The 17186-nt window shown below is 35.1% G+C and overlaps 1 protein-coding gene across 4 annotated transcripts in view; it reads left to right on the top strand.

Annotated features, from left to right (window-relative positions):
* LOC127867809 (bone morphogenetic protein receptor type-2-like) overlaps positions 1–17186 on the top strand; it is a 63484-nt gene that overhangs the window by 13051 nt on the left and 33247 nt on the right. For all 4 annotated transcript variants that reach the window (XR_008043667.1, XR_008043668.1, XM_052409275.1 and 1 more), the window contains exon 4: positions 4316–4516. Coding sequence is in view for 2 of the 4 variants with exons in the window: in XM_052409275.1 (XP_052265235.1) it covers positions 4316–4516 (201 nt within the window). In the remaining 2 variants the exon portion in view is untranslated. The remainder of the gene's footprint in view (positions 1–4315; positions 4517–17186) is intronic.

Below are 17186 nucleotides of genomic sequence, written 5' to 3'. Positions count from 1 at the left end.
ATTATATATGATATATATATAGTGGAGCTATCCTACTTATGTCGACGTTAGCGTTAGTGTTAGCGTTAGCGTCTGCGTGTAAATGTTAAAGTTTTCGTACTGCCCCAAATATTTTCTTTGTCCCTTGACATATTGCTTTCATATTTTGCATACTTGTTAACCAACATGACCCCAACCTATAAACAAGAGCAGACCACTGTATCAAGCATTTTGACATAATTATGGCCCCTTTTACACTTAGATAATTGAACATTTTGCTTAAATTGCCATAACTTCTTTATTTATGATCACATTTTATTATTACTTTGACAAAATAACACTTACCTGAATACCACAATGGATTCCACCCAAACAATACCCCACGCCCCTACCAGAATCCCCCCCAACCTCACCCCCCCCCAATTTTTTTTTTTTTTAAACATCATCTAATAAATTACCACACCCCACATTATACCCCCCTATCACCCCCCACCCCTTCCCCCCCCTACCCCCCCCCCATTTTTTTTTTAAACATCATCTAATAAATTACCACACCCCACATTATACCCCCCTCTCACCCCCCATCCCCCTACCCCCCACCCACCCAAATTTTTTTTTTTTTTTTTTTAAACATCATCTAATAAATTACCACACCCCACATTATACCCCCTCTCACCCCCCTACCCCCCCCCCCCCCCCAAAAAAAAATAAATTGTTTTTTCCTTTTTATTATTTTTGATAGATCGTCTAATAAATTATTGAATATGAACAATTTCCCCATGATGGCTTACGTTATACTGTCAAGCACTTGAATAGTCGAGCGCGCTGTCCTCTGACAGCTCTTGTATTATGCCCCTCTTAAAAGAAGAAGGGATACATTGTTTTGCTGGCTGTATGTCAGTAGACCAGTCTGAATGTCGGTAGACCAGTTCGTTTCCGATCAATAAATCGTCAGAGATTGAGAATTGACAGATTGGCTTGATACTTCACATGTGCATTGGCCTTGGGCATTAGTTTACCCCTATTGAAATTGGGATCACTAGGTCAAAGGTCAAGGTCACTATCACACTAAGTGTGAAAATCGTTTCCGATCAATTGCTCGTCAACGAATTGGTTGGTTGGCTTGATACTTTACATGTGCATTGGCCTTAGACAGTAGATGACCCCTATTGAAATTGGGGTCACTAGGTCAAATGTCAAGGTCACTGACTATCACACTAAGTGTGAAAATTGTTTCTGATAAATAACTCGTCAATGCATTGACCGATTAGCTTGATACTTCACATGTGCATTAAGATAACTAAGACTTAAAATGTCCGTACCTCCTCCTCAGCGGTGTCGTGTGGAATTGTCTCAAGAAGACAAAATCAAACCGATCAAAGAGTCAGATGTTGCCAGTGAATTATGGGGTAGGTAAGTCGACAATTGGGGATAATGTGCGAAAAAAGTATATGTACATGTCTCATTGGAAAAACAACTCTTCACCCAACAAGTCGGTTTAACAATGAGATGAACTTTGAAAAGATCAACAAACTTGTATGGGACTGATTCTGTATTGTAAGGGCCAAGTGATTGCCTATCTCTGGTCCGATCATACTGGAAAAGACACTGAGCTTTGCTAAGGAACTTGGACTTAGTGACTGTAAAGCGTCTAATGGGTGGTTGTATCAATTTCCTCTCTTAACGGGAATTTCCTCTCGGTCCCTTGGTGTCCGGTTTAGAGGGGTTCCACTGTATAGTATTGTACAGTTATTTTGGCAACACATTTTAATAAAATATAAATTTAGCCTTGTAATCTTCGGGTTCTAAAGACTTATGGGAAAACTTTCCTTCATACAAATCTCACACTCTTACAGTGTTTGTATTGTTTTTGTATGAAATGATTTTTTTCAACCGCCTACCTATTGTGATGTGTTAAGTCCAGTGAGTACAAAAGTAGAACACCGACAACTCAGGAATCAATATGAGATTTGTAGACTAACTAAACCTCTTTTATAAATAACCCAATGCTGCTTTGATGTTATGTCATTCATGCATGAAACTGCTTTAACACATCAATTCAATTCAGGCAACCCAACTGCATGATACATAATGTTCAGTTAGGCAATTAATACATGTTTTGTTTGGTCGCTTGTGACCCACATGAACTAAGCGACAGACTGTTGTCTGCTTAAATCATGTTGATCTTATTTGACATGCTGTTTGTCTCTATTTCTACACATCTTATTTGACATGCTGTTTGTCTCTATTTCTTCACATCTTATTTGACATGCTGTTTGTCTCTATTTCTACACATCTTATTTGACATGCTGTTTGTCTCTATTTCTACACATCTTATTTGACATGCTGTTTGTCTCTATTTCTACACATCTTATTTGACATGCTGTTTGTCTCTATTTCTACACATCTTATTTGACATGCTGTTTGTCTCTATTTCTACACATCTTATTTGACATGCTGTTTGTCTCTATTTCTACACATCTTATTTGACATGCTGTTTGTCTCTATTTCTACACATCTTATTTGACATGCTGTTTGTCTCTATTTCTACACATCTTATTTGACATGCTGTTTGTCTCTATTTCTTCACATCTTATTTTACATGCTGTTTGTCTCTATTTCTACACATCTTATTTGACATGCTGTTTGTCTCTATTTCTACACATCTTATTTGACATGCTGTTTGTCTCTATTTCTTCACATCTTATTTGACATGCTGTTTGTCTCTATTTCTACACATCTTATTTGACATGCTGTTTGTCTCTATTTCTAAACATCTTATTTGACATGCTGTTTGTCTCTATTTCTACACATATTATTTGACATGCTGCTTGTCTCTATTTCTACACATCTTATTTGACATGCTGTTTGTCTCTATTTCTACACATCTTATTTGACATGCTGTTTGTCTCTATTTCTTCATATCTTATTTGACATGCTGTTTGTCTCTATTTCTTCACATCTTATTTGACATGCTGTTTGTCTCTATTTCTTCACATCTTATTTGACATGCTGTTTGTCTCTATTTCTACACATCTTATTTGACATGCTGTTTGTCTCTATTTCTACACATCTTATTTGACATGCTGTTTGTCTCTATTTCTTCACATCTTATTTGACATGCTGTTTGTCTCTATTTCTAAACATCTTATTTGACATGCTGTTTGTCTCTATTTCTACACATCTTATTTGACATGCTGTTTGTCTCTATTTCTACACATCTTATTTGACATTCTGTTTTTCTCTATTTCTTCACATCTTATTTGACATGCTGTTTGTCTCTATTTCTACACATCTTATTTGACATGCTGTTTGTCTCTATTTCTACACATCTTATTTGACATGCTGTTTGTCTCTATTTCTACACATCTTATTTGACATGCTGTTTGTCTCTATTTCTTCACATCTTATTTGACATGCTGTTTGTCTCTATTTCTACACATCTTATTTGACATGCTGTTTGTCTCTATTTCTACACATCTTATTTGACATGCTGTTTGTCCCTATTTCTACACATCTTATTTGACATGCTGTTTGTCTCTATTTCTACACATCTTATTTGACATGCTGTTTGTCTCTATTTCTACACATCTTATTTGACATGCTGTTTGTCTCTATTTCTACACATCTTATTTGACATGCTGTTTGTCTCTATTTCTTCACATCTTATTTGACATTCTGTTTGTCTCTATTTCTTCACATCCTATTTGACATGCTGTTTGTCTCTATTTCTACACATCTTATTTGACATGCTGTTTGTCTCTATTTCTACACATCTTATTTGACATGATGTTTGTCTCTATTTCTACACATCTTATTTGACATGCTGTTTGTCTCTATTTCTTCACATCTTATTTGACATGCTGTTTGTCTCTATTTCTTCACATCTTATTTGACATGCTGTTTGTCTCTATTTCTTCACATCTTATTTGACATGCATGCATCCTGTTTACTTGCGAACATTTGTGACAAGGTCAAATATAAGTTCATGTACTGTCAAGATTTGCATATGGAGTATATTTCAGCCAAACATAAAGCAGCAATTATATATTTTTGAGGTGTTTTTTGTGGTTCAATTCTGTATGATTGTTTCATGACACTCTGAGAGCCTGGTCAGTTGTTTCTTTCTGTTTAATTCTTTGTGATTGTTTCGAAAGAATCTTAGCAGAACACTTGTCATTTTTCTTTTCTGTTCTATTCTGTGCTATTTTCACAAAATCTGAGCAGAACACTTCTCCATTGATCTTTTCTGTGCCTTTTGCGATTGTCTATGCAAAATTTCAGGAGAACACTTCAGTTTTATTTTCCATTAAATGCTTAGCCCTTGTTTCCACAGAGACTGATGAAGGTGAGATGTTGTGTGCATATCGGTCGCCCCATCACGTGGCAGGCAAGATGTCGTCCAGTCAGAACACGGAGTCGGTAGTGATACAGGGGGACAAATTGATGATACGCTGCGTGGCAGGGAGCAATTTCTGCTTCTCTTACTACCAGCTTGACCCGATGAACAAATCCAGAATCAACATTCAGTATCAAGGTATGAAGGTTACCACTTTACCACTTAGATAAGCATTTTGACCCGTTTGTAGTCTCTTAGAAAATAAAATAAAATACTTGTCTTACTATAAGAAGGCGTCATTTCCAAACTAAGATATCGATGAGCAGCAAACAAAAATAAAGTCACTTAAAAAAAATCCAGTCTGGTTGGAAAGTGTTGTTCCTTATTAGCCTGTGAGGACTGCACAGGCTAATCTGGAATAATACCTTACACACATGCATTAAGCCCTGTTTTCCCAGAGTGTGGCTCATATTTTACAAGTGTGAAGATGTTGTGAACCTCTGGCTTACAAGTGTGAAGATGTTGTGAACCTCTGGCTTACAAGTGTGAAGATGTTGTGAACCTCTGGCTGTAACATTTCAGTAGTTTCCCTTAAGCTGCATTCTACTAGTTATGACCCAATTTATATAACGCTACAAATAAAAATATCTTCAATAAACATCTTTTAACAACAATTTGCCATCCCCCTTAGTAAATTTCAGCAATGTTAGATTGTTAATAACATTAGTATAGTTTAAAAGGGGAAAAAACACCATACTGAAACTGCTGAAATAATTATTTATTATATTTCAATCTTAAAATGCCCTATATTATTGATCCGAATAACAGAGCCATTAATTTATTGATTCTAAATCATGCACTCATGTATAATTATTGCCTCACTTTTACTCACAAAAACTGTCAGTTTGTATTGGAACCCACATGCCTGTCATACCACTTAATTACTGTAAATTGGGTTTACACACTTAGTGTCCAAGGCTTTAATGTGGCTTTCCTGGCACAGCAATTAGGGCACACCATCTTGGCTCTACTTCTGTGGTTTGCCAAAATCCTCTCGGCAAAAACTTGACAGCCATTCATCACCAAACTTCCAAAATAAATGTTAAAGTCTTACAAGTGTGACTGTTATGAATGATATGATAGATAAGTTAAAGGTGACAGCAGTTTCACGCTCTATCCTTCAAATATACTTTTCTTATATAACTCAGTCTTATTTTCAGAAATTTTTATCTTGGAATATTAATTAAGAAAATATTTTCTCAGAGGTTTGATTTTTTTGAAGGTCAAAATGTGTGCAAAGTAGTGTTGTAAGGAAAAATTAAACAATGAATTGGTTTTGTTACAAATTTTTGTTTGTTTAAGGGATTTAACTTTTAAACTGTTTATATACATGTAAGGTAGACTTCTGATCTGTTACTTGAATTTATCTTGCAAGTATGTTCAATATACTTTTATACTGTCACATATTGTATAATATACCACTGAAATCTTCCCATCTGAGTTATCATTCATGCAGGAACATTAGAAGTCATTTTGTATTGAGTCACGTTCTGAGAAAACTGGGCATAATGATTGTGCGTAAAGTGTTGGCCCAGATTAGCCTGTGCAGACCGCACAGGCTAATCAGGGACGACACTTTTCGCTTTTATGACAATTTTCATTTAAATGAAGTCCCTTTTTACCAAAAATCCAATTTTGGGGGGAAATTGTCGTCCATGATTAGCCTGTGCGGACTGCACAGGCTAATCTGGGACGACACTTTACGCAAATGCATTAATCCCAGTTGTCTCCGAGCGCGAATCAATTGATCAAAACTCTTGCATCTTTACTTACTTTAATAATTCACTGAAAAGTTATTAGAGCTGTAAGGCTTAAGAGCACATTGGGAGGTGATTGTAGTTTTAAGTTATAGCATTTTTATTTACTGCGAATAATTGAATATCACTCATGTTTGATATTAGCATCCATGGAAAAATAAGTGCAAGTCAAGCGCACAAACAAAATACCTTTGGGAGCAATTCTAACAGAAAACCTAATGTACCGAGACATATTGGGCCCTTTGAAATCTTTACAGCATTCTCAATATACTATTAGCTCCTACTGTTTTTAATGTTACATGAAAAAAAACACAGGCTGGATAAAAAAATACAAAAATACATGTTACAAGTACTGTGCAATTTAGATATGATTTAAAATAGATAATTATGTCCCCCAGTGTATACTGGAGGACATATTGTTTTTGCCCTGTCGGTTGGTTTGTTTGTTGGTTTGTTTGTTGGTTTAATTGCGTCAAACTTTAAAATTGGCCATAACTTTTGCAATATTGAAGATAGCAACTTGATATTTGGAATGCATGTGTATCTCATGGAGCTGCACATTTTGAGTGGTGAAAGATCAAGATCAAGGTCATCCTTCAAGGTCAAGGTCAAAAGTCAAATTTTGCGATATTGAAGATAGCAACTTGATATTTGGCATGCATGTGTATCTCATGGAGCTGCACATTGTGAGTGGTGAAAGGTCAAGGTCAAAGGTCAAGGTCAAAGGTCAAATATATGGGGGGGGACATAGTGTTTCACAAACACATCTTGTTTTGAATATTTTCTGAAGTGGTAAATCTAGAAAGTGTTGAATTACTGGTATTTTTTAGGGATGGCAAAATTATTCGAATAATCGAATATTCGATTTAGTGGTCAGCATTCGAATAATAAAAATGATATTCGCATATTCGCATTTTTTTCCAAACGTAATTTCACCAATATTTAATGAACTGCGAACCTCTTACTAAAAAGCAACCGAAATCACTTGGGAGTAACATGTTTGACGTGACGTTCTTCGTGTCAAACTGATAACGCGGCCCGTATCAGTGTTGATTGCGCAATGCAATATACACGCTCTAAAAAAGGCCCCGACTGTTGTTTGCCAATGGGGTGCCAATTAACGGTTTCAATTGACTTGCGAATAATAATTAAGTTTTGTGATCACAGTATGTACATCCATTAAAATGTGTGAATGACTCAAATCGCGCAATGCAATATACTAACTATAAGAAAGGGCCCGAACTGTTGTTTGTCAATAAGGAACCAATAAGGGCTTCAATTTACTTGCGAATAATAATTTAGTTTTTGTGATCACAGTTTGAACAGACATTTAAATATGTGAATTACTCAAAAGTAACAGATGATATAAATTAAACAATCATCGAGGAATCATAATTCAAATCTGAAAATGCCACCAGCCCCTTCTGCAGTATGGAATTCTTTACACGGTCTGTGGATAAGAAGACCGCAACTTGTAATGTATGTAAACTTAGTTTTACATATGCGCGGTCTGCAACAAATCTGTGGAATCATTAAAAAATAAAATTCTATGACACGATGTTTTTCATTCTATTTGTGCCCGATACTCGATCACAGTATCGGTCATAGTATTAGTCGACAGCGATACAATTATTATTCGATAGCAACGTTAATAAACAGCCTCGTATTTAGCAAACGGATATGACTTACAAACCAATGGAAATTAATACATAACAAGGTAAAATCAATCCAGCCGTTTTATGCGAATATTCGAATATTCGATTGAATGAATTTGCGAACATTCGAATACCGATATTGGTATTCGATGCCATCCCTAGTATTTTTATAACTGCAGTTTTATCAAAATAATAGTCAGGGCTAAACTACCCATTTGTTGACTATTGTTTCCGCGTTATGCTATAGTTAAGGTAAACATGGAACATCTCCATATCATTGTTTTTTATGCTGATATTTAATTGAAACTTCGCACATGTACAAGGAACGACCATGTTCCATAAGTCTTCAAATTTTCAGAATTATGTCCCTTTTTGTTAGTAGAAAATTTTGATTGACGTTTGCATGCAACATCTCCATATTTTCTTTCGGACAAAAGGTATTAAGATGTTTAGTGTCTTAATGGTTTGTACAACTGTGACCAATCTTTTTGCAGGATTATTCCCTTTTGTACCCTTTTTATGCCCCTTTACCACTGAGATTCATATTTTCACGCATTTGTAGTCCGTTATAAAGTTAAATGTAATTAAAGACCTTTCTTACTACATGTATATTCAAGTTTTAAAGGCTTCATGCCCAACCCTTAGAAACTGATGAGCAGCAAACAGCATAAAACCTGAACAGACTGCGAGTAGCAGGCTGTTATGGTTTAATGCTGTTGCAAATAGCCATTTTCACTTTGCCTCCGAGTGGGAAAGGGTTAACAAACAGGTTATGGTTTTGGTGCGAGATGACATTTGATATCAATGCCAAGTTGCGGCAAGATCACTGTTACTTTAAATAGAAAATATGAATAACTTTCAATAACTTAAGTTTGTATCAAGGTATTATGTGGTAGTTTTGTGTAAAAGTAGCTGTTGTGAAATGCAGTTATTTCATTTTGTTGTTAAAATGTCAAACTGGCCCCATCATTCTATTTTGCCTGTGTTCTACATTTTCTTTTCCAGTCTCTATTAATGAAAGTATTGATTGAAATATCAATGCTTTTTCAAACAAAATTCACCCCACCAAACTTATGTTAAAGTTATACCAGCAATAAGTAAAGAATAAAACTTTTCTAAAAGATTTAAACCATTTTAATAAGGTAATAATGTGGAACTTATGTGTGTAATTATTACAATAAATGAATAATTTTTTCAGTAACCAATGTAGTCGGATAAATACATGTAAGTATACAGTGTGAACTATCAACAACAAAATGAAAATGTAGCTATAATAGCAGACATAGCCCTAGCCAGGCTTTAATTGGTCAATTGGTCAATGTCATTGTAGTTAGATATTTAATTGTGACAAAACTTTGCTTTGTACAGACATTCTGAATCTAGTGCAATACACGTTTTTGCACCTGTCAAGAAAATTAATCCTTTTCTGTGAAGACAATGTATGCATTAATTACTTTAAATATATTAATATCAACATCAGCCTTGTTGTCATTTATTTTCTGTGAATAAGATGAAATGTTTTTTTTATCATAGTTGAAATCAAATTACTGAACCTGTTTAAGACTTCATAATATCACTTTGCAGGACTTCATTGCGTTTGCAGACTCAGATAACGGTTACATACTTTGGGCAGTAATACAGAGAAATAAAAAGTGTCAGCACATAATGTGTGATTGCTCTGAATAAAAGACAATGAGAGATTTCTTACAGATAGCAGTGCCAGTTATAGAATATCATAGCAACAAACATCTGTTCTGTGAATATCTTGCTACTAGTCTGCAAAATGATTAAAAAAAACGTAAGGCTTAAAGTATTGATCTAGTCCAACAAAAACTGCAGACGTTCAGGTAAGTTTTAGTTAACCCGGTAAATATGCGTTCAAACCAGAATAAATGTTGAGCTATTCTGTACTTCAAATATTTATTGGTCTGCTTAAAATTGTGTTACTTAATTCAGACTCGTACCTCCAAAATCTTGCATATTTCTGTGAACATGTTCACTCTTTCAGTGCTGAAACCGAATTTTGAAGGCCTTTGCAAACAGTTTGGATCCAGATGAGACGCCACAGAACATGGCGTCTCATCTGGATCCAAACTGTTTGCTATTCTGATAGTATTCTTTGAAAAAAATCGAAGAAAATGCTAATTTAAGAAATTCAGCAGACGACATTTTAGCAGACAACTAATTTCCCAGCATGCAAAGGGTTAAAATATTTATTGGTCTGCTTAAAATTTTGTTACTAAATTCAGACTGGTTCCTCCAATATCTTGCATATTTCTGTGAACACGTTTAACCTGATCCTCACTCTGGGAATAACAGGCTGGAATGCATATGCGTTAAGTATTGTCCCTTATTAGCCATTCTGCTTAAACCTTTGCATGCTGGGAAATTTGTCGTCTGCTAAAATGTTGTCTGCTGAATTGCTAAAATTAGCATTTTTTTCATTTTTTTTCAAAGAATTCTATCAGAATAGCAAACAGTTTGGATCCTGATGCGACGCCACGTTCTGTGGCGTCTCATCAGGATCCAAACTGTTTGCAAAGGCCTTCAAAATTTGGTTCCAGCACTGAAAGAGTTAAACTGTATTTGTCTGAAAAAGAGACTTCCTATAAAAGAAAAATACCACAAAAGCTTTAAGTGTCATCCCTCATCAGCCTGTGCAGACTACATAAGCTTATCTTGGGCGACACTTTAAGCACATGCATTTGAAGTTTTTTGGATCAAGGCTTAGATATATCTGTTTTGTTTATTTATACAAAATGAAAGCAAGAGATCCCATGGCGATTCTCCTACATGAACATTCTAAATACCAACATGTGTTTATTTGAGAAATTATTGTTTTGCGCTACATTGTTTGGCATCTGAAGACCTTTCTGAAAGGATAGTTACATAGAAAAGTCAAGGTTATTGTAGTCACCTTAGGAATAAAATGTTTTTATAGTTAAGCATGCAACTATTTGTGTTTGTGTTAAACCCATTTATGCCTAGCGTCTAGAAAAAGGCCTTGGCACTCAGCGTAGACCCAGATGAGACACCGCATGATGCCAGTGATGTTTTTTGCTTATATTTGTTACAGACTGTGCCATTTGAATTGGGAAAATTAGCGTGATAAATCATGAAATTGGGAAAAATAGCATGATAAACCATGAAATTGGGAAAAATTAAGCATTATAAATATGATTATAGGTAACAGAAGTAAAATTGTTCTGAAGTGCATGTTCAGGGGTTTTGCTATCCATTTTGGGAAAAGGAGTCTGGTATAATTGGGATTGTTTTAATTGATAAAATTGGCAAATTTGGGAATTATTTATCAACAAAAAGGACTGAATTAAAGTTATATATTTTGCAGGATATTTAAATAAAAAGTTGAGATATAGAGTTCAGAAATCATAAGCCATGAGAGACTTCTTTTTAAAAAAAAAATGGGGAAGAAATTGGGCTTTTTTGGGGAAATTTTGGTCAGCTTTTTTGGAAAAAACGTTGATTTTGCGATTGGGAAGCAGCCGAAAATCAGCGGTAATTTTTTTAGCAAAATAAAACACTGGATGCGGCGTCTCAGCAGGGTCTGCGCTGTTTGCTTAAAGGAATTTCTGTAAGAAATATTCGAAATATAGAAATAAATATACTAGAAATCCCTAATTTTGGAAATAAATTGATCCAATTTAGAAGGACGGAAGAGTCCACTAGGCATAAATGGGTTAAAGAGACCGTTTAGGCAAATATAACATTTTCCCACTCAGTCCACCATGGGCAGGATGTGAATGGCATGGTTTCAATTACTTGAATTAAGTTTGTTCTTGTGTTGTGCATTGTGTGTCAGCATCTTAGATTACAAGATCCATACTAGGTGCATTAAGACTGATGACATGCAGTTTGCTAAGTTACATGCTCAACATACAAAAAGCAAGATACTTTTTTCATAAAGGATCTCTGGAGACAGACTCATCATGGCTGACTGTGTGTTTATGGCATAGTATCTGAAACCCATCACATTAATTTTCAAAACAATGTGGCATGTCCATGATTTATATCTTCTGTTTCCTTGGAATCAATATAAGCCCTTCTATTTGCAGTAATTTAAGACTAGAATAATGGCAAAATGTGTCATACAGACCAGGTGATGATTCTTTGCATGCAATCGATGCTTTTGATGTTCGTTTTTTTTTCACAATTCAGTTGGCAAGCAGAGAACGCATTCAATTTTAAAAGGCACACAGTATACCCAAGGAGCAATGTGTGGTATGCAATTGTTTTCAATACTACATGATATACGTTAAATTACCTATGGACTTAGAATACATTTTTATCTATACAAATACTCATATGGACCTTTTCCCACTCAGAAGCAAAGTGAAAATTGCTATGTTCAACCATCAAAAAACCAGAACAGCATGCAAGTAACTTGCAGTCTGTTAAGTTTTTACGCTGTTTGCTGCTCATCAGTATCTAAGGGTTGGTAATGAAGCCTTTAAAACTTGAATCTAGTAAGAAAGGTCTTTAATTTAATTTGACTTACTATGGGACTGCAAATGCCTCTAAATAGGTATCTAAGTGGTAAATGGTTAAAACAAAAAAAACTCTGAACCTGGGTATAGTATTACATACAGTTCTTATATTTCAGTTGCAAAAAATACATTCTTAGAAATTCATTATCATTGGTTATTAGTCAATGAATAACTCTGATGGATTGATATTATACCTCTTTGGGAATAAATTCATAAAGGGTTTGTCTAACACCCTTTATGAATTTATTCCCAATCATGGTTAATTTGCCCGTAATTAATGATTAATTGAACATTATTCCTTAATTATCTTCTTTTGTAATAGAAATGAGTGATAATCTGTCAATGTGTTGCTGCAACACTACTGGTCAACTTTTTTGTTAACATGCCACCTTAAGAACAAAAGACCTTAACAAGAATAATGATTTTATTGCAAGTATAAAACAAAACTAAGATGTTATTGTAGCCACCCAAAAAACACAAATATCTTGTGAATATCCATAGAAGTATGTGTTCAATACACATTTTGGCATGTGCTATGTTTATTTTGATCGGCTGTGTGTTTTTCATGGCAGATGTTTGCACAATCCCTTGAACCTAACTAGACTATTTGTCTGCAAAACCCATTTGCATGGAGATGTAATTCTCAGTTAACATGCAATCATTGCAATCAAAGCGTCAAATTCTACATAAATATTACAGAGATAGCTTTGTGTTCCTGATAAAAGCATATGAATGTTAATTTGGGATTTGCGACAAATTGTCGATCGTAGGCTAATGTTGAAAACATTTGACAAATTTATGTAGAAGCAGTTGTTTTCAGATTTATAGAACTACTACAAATTTATATCCAAGAAGTTGTTTCATTTTTCAGATATAATAAACCACAGGATATTTGAAAGACACATAAGGCATTTCTAGTGCAGTTAACCTTTATAAAAAACTGTGGCATTAAAGGGTTAACATAACTGTTTTCAGCTCACCTGTCACCAAGTGACATGGTGAGCTTATGTGACCCTGTGATGTCCGGCGTCCGTTGTGCGTCCATGCGTGCGTGTGTCCGTCAACAATTTGTTTGTGTAGACAGTAGAGGTCACAGTTTTTATGTCCCAATCTTTATGAAATTTGGTCAGAATGTTTATCTTGATGAAATCTGGGTTGGGATTGTATTTGGGTCATCTGGGGTCAAAAACGAGGTCAAATAATAGAAAAACCTCCTGGGTTGGGATTGTATTTGGGTCATCTGGGTTCAAAAACTAGGTCACTAAGTCAAATAATAGAAAATTCTTGTGTTGACAATAATGGTCACAGTTTTCATACAATCTTTATGAAATTTGGTCAGAATGTTAATCTTGATGAAATCTGGGTTGGGATTGTATTTGGGTAAACTTGGGTCAAAAACTAGGTCACTAGGTCAAATAATAGAAAAACCTTGTGTAGACAATTGAGGTCACATTTTTCATCCAATCTTAATGAAATTTGGTCAGAATGTTTATCTTGATGAAATCTGGGTTGGGATTGTATTTGGGTCATCTGGGGTCAAAAACTAGGTCACTAGGTCAAATAATAGAAAACCCTTGCTATGTTAGCGTTTCCGATCGCCAAAATCGCCAAAGGCGATTGATTCTTTCAGCCGGCGATTAAAGTTTAAAATGTGAATGAAAATGGCGATTGCAAAATACCCTGATATTTCTCTATTAGTATATAATATTCCCTACTTTTAAAGAGAACTCGGTACCGATTTCCACATGTAATCGCCATAAAAGCTCCAGGTGGTAATAGATAGTCCACTGATAAGAGATACCCACATAACACAGTCATGTATGCTGACAGATGCATCACGGGAAATTTTCGGGTAACTTTCCAGTCGCCAAACTGTGATATTTAACGTCCAATCGGTTACGAGAATGTTTATGGAGGCGGAGTTATATAGCGATTATTATTTTTGATTGACGTCGGTCACAGAGTAAGCGTTTATCGCAGGTTTATTAACAATGAATCACAGTTGTAGCATTAATATGTGATATAAAACCGGTAAATAAAGCAGTACATTAAAGGCGGTTTCGGGCATCATCATCACACCTATTTACCGTACTGTAAACAACCATTAATTAAGAGAAGTTAATTGCAATTGGTGAGCAGTGTAAATTTACTTACGGCGAGTAAGTTGTGAAAAACAAAACCCGTTAATAATTTGATGCGGTAACAAATTAAATCCAGTGCATGTATATTTTATCATGTCTATTTGTAGAACTGATTTACACCGTTTTTCTACAGCCACGTGATAATAACTATTCACTATGCATTAATACCGGTATGCCATGTAGAACCCGTGTTATAAGAAAGAGCGCGAAATTATTGCTGTCGTCTGCAATGCCAAGTTCTACGCATGCAAAGCATGCTTTTTAAAAACAGACAATGTGTAACTAAAAATAGCCTAGCCGCTCAGTACATGGAGTATTTAAGACTTACAAATTTACCAGTACGTTTGAATAAATTATATATTGCAACTATGGAAAAATATGTCAATTCAAGAATACATTGCAGTAAATGTATTTTTCAAGAATCAAGAAGCACCAGACTTCGGCAAACATTATTGGGAGAAGGGGGGGGGGGGGGGGGGGCGAATAGGAGTTACGCAAGACTCACTGACCCAATCAAAGACCAGGGCATATCTGAAAGTTCTAACATTGTATACAGTTTATGCCAGTGCATGAAAATAAATATAAATGGAAATAAAAAAAACATGAAATTATTTGATTTCACGTAACAAATAATTTATTTAAATGTGTCTTCATTGATAATTTAATACAGTCATTATTGATACCTATAGATTCATGATAATGATTATGTCGTTCATTGAGCAAATAAGGTTATAATGTGGGTCGTCATCGTAGTGCTGAAATTTGGCTACTAATTTTTTTTCCTTAGCGCCAACCTAGCCCTTGTGTAGACAATAGAGGTCACAGTTTGCATCCAATCTTCATGAAATTTGTTCAGAATGTTTATCTTGATGAAATCTGGGTTGGGATTGTATTTGGGTCATCTGGGGACAAAAACTAGGTCACTAGGTCAAATAATAGAACATTCTTGTGTACAAGTGTTCAACATTGTGCCACACATACGAAAACATACTAATTACAATACAAAATATAATTTAAATAAATTAAAATTACCAAATACAATTGTGTGTAACATTTCTTTATGATTGCATGTGAACATGCAAATCCTATTTGGGTCATCTGTGGTAAAAAACTAGGTCACTAGGTCAAATCATAGAAAAAACCTTGTGAAGACAATAGAGGTCATAGTTTTCATCTGATCTTAATGAAATGTGGTCAGGATGTTTATCTTGATAATATCTGATTTTGGATCGTATATTGGTCATTTGGGGTCAAAAATTAGGCCACCGGGCCAATTCTAGTAAAACCTTGTGTAGATAAAAGCGGTCACAGTTTTCATAACGTCTTAATGAAATTTTGTCAGAATGTATTAATTGATGAAATCTGGCTTGGGATTGTATATGGGTCTGATAGAATTTAAGTTGATGTAGCAAGGTTAGTCACGTGAGCGATTCAGGGCCATCATGGCCCTCTTATTTAAGCTTAGGTTTGCCTAACACCAACAAATATTGTCTTTGCCAAGAAAGGTTTGCTAAACTGTCTGGATCATATGAACCTCAAAATTTATGATTAAATAAAGTCATCACGTTCTAGGGTGTAAAATGTACATAAAATATTGTCCTGACATAGGTTTGCTTGACTTTTGTGTTCTTAATACAACCTGAAAATGTGTGTCACTTGCACGACAGATTCATCTTCCTGTTATTGAAATAAAGCTGTTCCATGTTCTTGGGTGTAAAATGTACATAAAATGTATTGACCAAGAAAAGTTCACTTGACTTTCTGGTTCTTAAAGAACCTCAAAATGTGTGTCACTTGCAAGACGGATTCATCCTTCTGTTGTTGAAATAAAGCTGTTCCGTGCTCTGGGGTGTAAAAAATCATAAAATGTTGTAAAGACCAAGAAAAGTTCACTTGACTTTCTGGTTCTTAAAGAACCTCAAAATGTATGTTGATGACAGCTGGCGAGACCAATTCGTCTTTCTGTAATTGAAGTAAAGCCTTTGTGTTCTGGAGGTTAGAAATGTACAGATTTGGTGCCATAGTTTTCAGCTAAGTGTCCTTACATTTACACCTGTAGGCTCCTTTGATGTCATTTAAGAAACACACACACTGTATTCAGGTGTGAAGTATAAATGTTTTATATGGGCATTACCCTACAGAGGTGAACTATCTGGAAAAGTATACTATTTATAGTGTAAAACAATTATATCGTTTTTATGGAATGTTTCTAGTTAAAAGTAAGGTTTTGGTTCAGAAGAGACCAACTCAAATGCATGAACATTTCTGTGTCCTTCCTATTGATGGGTGATATGTCCTTTATACAAGAGAAAAAAGTGAAGCAGATGCAATGATTTCATGGTAACACATCGCAATTGGGATTCGTCCTTTTTTCCACTCTGTAAAATGCCCACGTACATCACGAATCGTGAAAGGTTGACCACCACTGAAAGTTATAATTAAAAGGTTGAGCCCATCAACAGTTATGAGGGTGATATAGAAGACTCCAATGAGCAGTATTCATTCTCCCTTGATGGCACTCACACATGATTGTGTCAAGCAGTTCAGTGCCAACCAGTTTGTGATTTGCATTCTTCAAGGCGGCAATGTTTCTAATGGAAATGAAAAATTGCATGCCTTAGGAACATCAATCATTATATGTATCTGTTACTCGCATAATTCACATAATATCTGGTAATGATGATAAATTGTTAATAATATGCCATGTGTTTTGCATGAATATTTTTAAAACCAAAAAGTTTTATAATGAA

The sequence above is a fragment of the Dreissena polymorpha genome, chromosome 2 (assembly GCF_020536995.1).
Source record: "Dreissena polymorpha isolate Duluth1 chromosome 2, UMN_Dpol_1.0, whole genome shotgun sequence".
Taxonomy (NCBI): Eukaryota; Metazoa; Mollusca; class Bivalvia; order Myida; family Dreissenidae; genus Dreissena; species Dreissena polymorpha.
Note: the sequence above shows the minus strand (reverse complement) of the source record. Positions and strands in the feature narration are given on the sequence as shown.